This window comes from Micropterus dolomieu, linkage group LG21 (genome assembly GCF_021292245.1).
Source record: "Micropterus dolomieu isolate WLL.071019.BEF.003 ecotype Adirondacks linkage group LG21, ASM2129224v1, whole genome shotgun sequence".
NCBI classification, from domain to species: domain Eukaryota; kingdom Metazoa; phylum Chordata; class Actinopteri; order Centrarchiformes; family Centrarchidae; genus Micropterus; species Micropterus dolomieu.
In genome coordinates this window covers 36,251,787-36,256,890 of record NC_060170.1, presented here as the reverse complement: position 1 = coordinate 36,256,890, position 5,104 = coordinate 36,251,787, and the positions used below count along the sequence as shown (strand labels likewise).

The following is a 5,104-nucleotide window of genomic DNA, read 5'->3' as shown; positions in this document are numbered from 1 at the left end:
CTGTCTCATGTCTCTCCTTTCTGTCTCTCCCGTCTGTCTCTGTCCCGTCTCTCCCTTCTGTCTCAAGTCTCTCCTGTCTGTCTCTCCCGTCTGTCTCATGTCTCTCCTTTCTGTCTCTCCCGTCTGTCTCTGTCCCGTCTCTCCCTTCTGTCTCAAGTCTCTCCTGTCTGTCTCTCCCGTCTGTCTCAAGTCTCTCCTTTCTGTCTCTCCCGTCTGTCTCTGTCCCGTCTCTCCCTTCTGTCTCATGTCTCTCCTGTCTGTCTCTCCCTTCTGCCTCATGTCTCTCCCGTCTATCTCTCCCGTCTGTCTCTCCTTCTGTCTCATGTCTCTCCTTTCTGTCTCTCCCGTCTGTCTCTGTCCCGTCTCCCCCTTCTGTCTCATGTCTCTCCCTTCTGTCTTCTGTTTCTGTCCTATCTCTCCCTTTCATCTCTCCTGTCTGTCTGTCCTTCTGCCTCATGTCTCTCCCTCCTGTCTCTCCCTTCTGTCTCACCTGCATCTCGTGGACGGTTGGCTTCTTGCTGCCGTACGTTTGGTTTGACGTTCGATAAAGTGGGTGAGTGAAGTTCTGACTGAAACAGACGCAGTATTAGTGCATGCAGTAAATCATGTAGTGCATGCAGTACACCATGTAGTGCATGCAGTACACCATGTAGTACAGTAACTACTAGTGCGTACACCATGTAGTGCATGCAGTAAATCATGTAGTGCATGCAGTACACCATGTAGTGCATGCAGTAAATCATGTAGTGCATGCAGTAAATCATGTAGTGCATGCAGTACACCATGTAGTGCATGCAGTAAATCATGTAGTGCATGCAGTAAATCATAGTGCATGCAGTACACCATGTAGTACAGTAACTACTGTGCATGCAGTACACCATGTAGTACAGTAACTACTAGTGCATGCAGTACACCATGTAGTGCATGCAGTAAACCATGTAGTACAGTAACTACTAGTGCGTGCAGTACACCATGTAGTACAGTAACTACTCGTGCATGCAGTACACCATGTAGTGCATGCAGTACACCATGTAGTACAGTAACTACTAGTGCGTGCAGTAAACCATGTAGTACAGTAACTACTAGTGCGTGCAGTACACCATGTAGTACAGTAACTACTCGTGCATGCAGTACACCATGTAGTGCATGCAGTAAACCATGTAGTACAGTAACTACTAGTGCATGCAGTAAACCATGTAGTACAGTAACTACTAGTGCATGCAGTACACCATGTAGTGCATGCAGTACACCATGTAGTACAGTAACTACTAGTGCGTGCAGTACACCATGTAGTGCATGCAGTAAACCATGTAGTACAGTAACTACTAGTGCGTGCAGTACACCATGTAGTACAGTAACTACTAGTGCATGCAGTACACCATGTAGTGCATGCAGTACACCATGTAGTACAGTAACTACTCGTGCATGCAGTACACCATGTAGTGCATGCAGTAAACCATGTAGTACAGTAACTACTAGTGCATGCAGTACACCATGTAGTGCATGCAGTACACCATGTAGTACAGTAACTACTCGTGCATGCAGTACACCATGTAGTGCATGCAGTAAACCATGTAGTACAGTAACTACTAGTGCATGCAGTACACCATGTAGTGCATGCAGTACACCATGTAGTTCAGTAACTACTAGTGCATGCAGTACACCATGTAGTACAGTAACTACTAGTGCATGCAGTACACCATGTAGTGCATGCAGTAAACCATGTAGTACAGTAACTACTAGTGCATGCAGTACACCATGTAGTACAGTAACTACGAGTGCATACAATACACCATGTAGGAGTGATAAAATTATGGGTACTAAAACAGAATGGAAGTGAAATATTAATAAAGTACTAAGTAAGGGTATCTAATACTACTGACTGTAGTAGAAAGGATAGTACTGGCCAATAAACTGAACTAAATGTAATACCAACAGCTGCAGTACACAAGTACTACCTTCATCAAGTAGTAGTAGTTTTAGAAATCTTTGCAGTAGCAGCACTTGTTGTAATAATAAAAGAAGTAATATTACAGGAGTAGTGACAGAATGTGTTCTTTGTTTCAAACTCTGCATCTGATGAGCTGACAGGAAACTGGTTAGCTAGCTGGTTAGCTGGTCTGAGTACCTGTAGCCCTGGAAGGAGTCCGGGTTGTTGAACCTGTGCGGCAGGTTCGGGTCAGTTCTGTAAACGTCGCAGGTCTGAACTCTCTGCTGCTCCATGACTGATCCAAACACAACTGTTGCTAACAACACGTTACCATGGAGACACATCACAACACTCACTGCTCATTGGCTCCTCCTCCTCCACACACACACACACACACACACACACACACACGGGAAGTTGTAACCAGACATAAAAGTAAAAGCATGTAAATTACACTGTACATTAAAGGAAAGGTTCCTTTTTGTAACACGTTACTTTGATAATAAAGTTTGTAGTCCAGAATTGAACATCTAATTAATTAAATGTAAATTCAAGTGTGAAAGGGAAGGTTCCTTTCTAAATGTAATAGATAAGTTCAAGTTCAAGTTCAAGTTTATTTATATAGCACATTTAAAAACAACACTAGTTGACCAAAGTGCTTTCCACAATAGACAACAAATATACATGACAACAGTAGAAAAAGTAAAAAAATAAAATGTCACTACTCAACTCTGTTTGAAGGCCAATGAATAAAGATAGGTCTTTAGCAAGGATTTGAAAGTGTCAGGAGTTTGGGCATTTCTTATTTGAACAGGTAAAGTATTCCAAAAATTAGGAGCAGCTACTGAGAAGGCTCGGTCACCTTTAGTTTTTAACCTGGATCTGGGGACATCAAGGAGCATCTGATTGGATGACATCAGTGCTTTGACCAGAGTGTGTACATGTAAAAGTTCTGATAAATAAGAAGGTGCCAACCCATTTAAAATTTTAAAAACAAGCAATAAAATCTTAAAATCAATCCTAAAGCGGACAGGAAGCCAGTGGAGCGAGGCTAAAACAGGGGTAATGTGCTCACGCTTTGTAGTTCCTGTTAGAAGTCGGGTTGCTGCATTCTGGACTAACTGTAACCGATGGAGAGACGACTGATCCGCTCCAACATACAAAGAGTTACAGTAGTCGAGACGAGATGTTATAAATGCATGTATTACTCTTTCAAAGTCTTTGCGTGGTAGGTAGGGCTTGACTTTGGCCAACAGTCTCAGCTGAAAGAAACTGGCTTTTACTACAGAACTAATCTGTTTTTCAAACTTAAAAGCACTGTCAAAGATCACACCTAGATTCTTGGTAAATGGACGACTATATGTTCCTAAAGTACCAAGAATATCTACACAAGCACTTAAATCCCCAGGTCGACTGAACACAACAACCTCAGTCTTATTTTCATTCAGACAGAGAAAGTTCAGATTCAACCATATTTTAAGATCTCTCAGGCAGTTGAGCAAGGACTGAGTTGCAGCTTTGTCGTTAGATTTTACAGGTAAATAGATTTGTATGTCGTCTGCAAAGCAATGATATTGTGTTTTTTGAAAATGGACCCCAATGGCAGCATGTACAGTGAAAAAAGCATGGGGCCCAATATGGACCCTTGGGGGACCCCACAAGAAAGAGGGGCAGCAGATGAAGAAGTTTCTCTGTTCACCTCGTGAACAGAGAAACTTCTATCTGCCAGATATGATTGAAACCATTTGAGGGCTGTGCCCCTAATGCCCACACTGTTCGAGTCGGGATAAGAGAATATAGTGGTTAACCATATCAAAAGGCAGCAGTCAAATCTAAAAGCACCAAAACAGCAGAGTTTCCAGAGTCAACAGCTAAAAGGAGATCATTAAAAACTCTTAAAAGGGCAGTTTCAGTACTGTGATGACTTAAATCCAGACTGGAATTTTTCATAAACACTAAAATCATCTAAAAATGATTGAAGTTGATTAAAAACCACTCTCTCTAGGATTTTTGACAAAAAGGGGAGCTTAGAGAGGTTTGAAGTATCCAGATTGTTCTTTTTTAAACACGGTTGCACAACTGCATGTTTGAAAGCAGCTGGAACACACCCTGAGCTGAGAGATGTATTAACCAAGGCGACAATGCTTGATCCAACAGTGTTAAAAACATCTTTCAAAAAGCGTGCAGGAATACTGCCAAGGGGGCAGTTTGCAGGACGTAGTTGCTTGACTATGTCAGAAAGAAGGGGGAATGTAACTGGCTCAAACTGCAGGAAGACAGCTGGGCTGACAGGGGGGACAGAGGGGTCACTGGTAAATGTAGTGGGTGAAAAGCTAAGGCCGACAATTTTGTCTATAAAATATTTCAGGAAGTTTTCACATAAAATTGTAGATGGCACAACACAGTCTGAGGGTTAACAAGAGAGTTAAAGACATTGAAAAGAACCTCAGGCCTCTGGCTGTTATTTGCTACTACATGGGATAAAAATTTAGTTTTAGCAGATTTTACTGCTCTCTGGTATTTAGATAGTGTATCCCGCAATATTTCAAATGAGACTTAAAGTTTGTCCTTTTTCCACTTTCTCTCAGCTATTCTACAGGCATGTCTGAGAGAGCGGGTAGTGTCATTCAGCCAAGGCTCCGAAATTCAATTCAATTCAATTTTATTTATATAGTGCCAAATCACAACAACAGTTGTCACAGCGCTTTTCATAAAAGAGCAGGTCTAGACCGTACTCTGTGATGTTATTTACAGAAGCCCAACAGTTCCCACCAAGAGCAAGCACTAGGCGACAGAGGCAAGGAAAAACTTCCTTTTAAGAGGCAGAAACCTTGAGCAGAACCATGACTCAGGGTGGGCGGCCATCTGCCTCGACCGGTTGGGGTGAGAGAGAGAGAGAGAGAGAGAGAGATGTAAGGAGAGAGAGGGGAGGGAGGCAGCCTACACAATATACACACAGAGGTACAGACAGCGAAGGTAATGTTGCTATAGACTAAATGAAAAATGGTACAGATATTTATAATAGTGTTAATGGTAACCATCGTAATGTTAATGATTATAATAACAATAACAACAATAAGACTAGCAACAATAGTCGTTGCAGCAGAGGGTGCCGAGCAGGAACACGGGGGCAGCAGGTGACCCGCAACCACAGATCCAGACTCCACAGCTCCA

The 5,104-nt window shown here is 42.5% G+C and overlaps 1 protein-coding gene across 1 annotated transcript in view; it reads right to left on the bottom strand.

Moving 5' to 3' along the window:
• Positions 1-2,302, bottom strand: part of pierce1 (piercer of microtubule wall 1) — a 3,981-nt gene extending 1,679 nt beyond the window's left edge. The window contains exons 1-2 of the mRNA XM_046035868.1: positions 2,129-2,302; positions 491-569 (exon numbers count right to left, since the gene is read on the bottom strand). Of these exons, the coding sequence (XP_045891824.1) occupies positions 491-569; positions 2,129-2,274 (225 nt within the window). The 5' untranslated portion in view covers positions 2,275-2,302. The remainder of the gene's footprint in view (positions 1-490; positions 570-2,128) is intronic.
• Between the last annotated feature and the right edge of the window lie 2,802 nt (positions 2,303-5,104).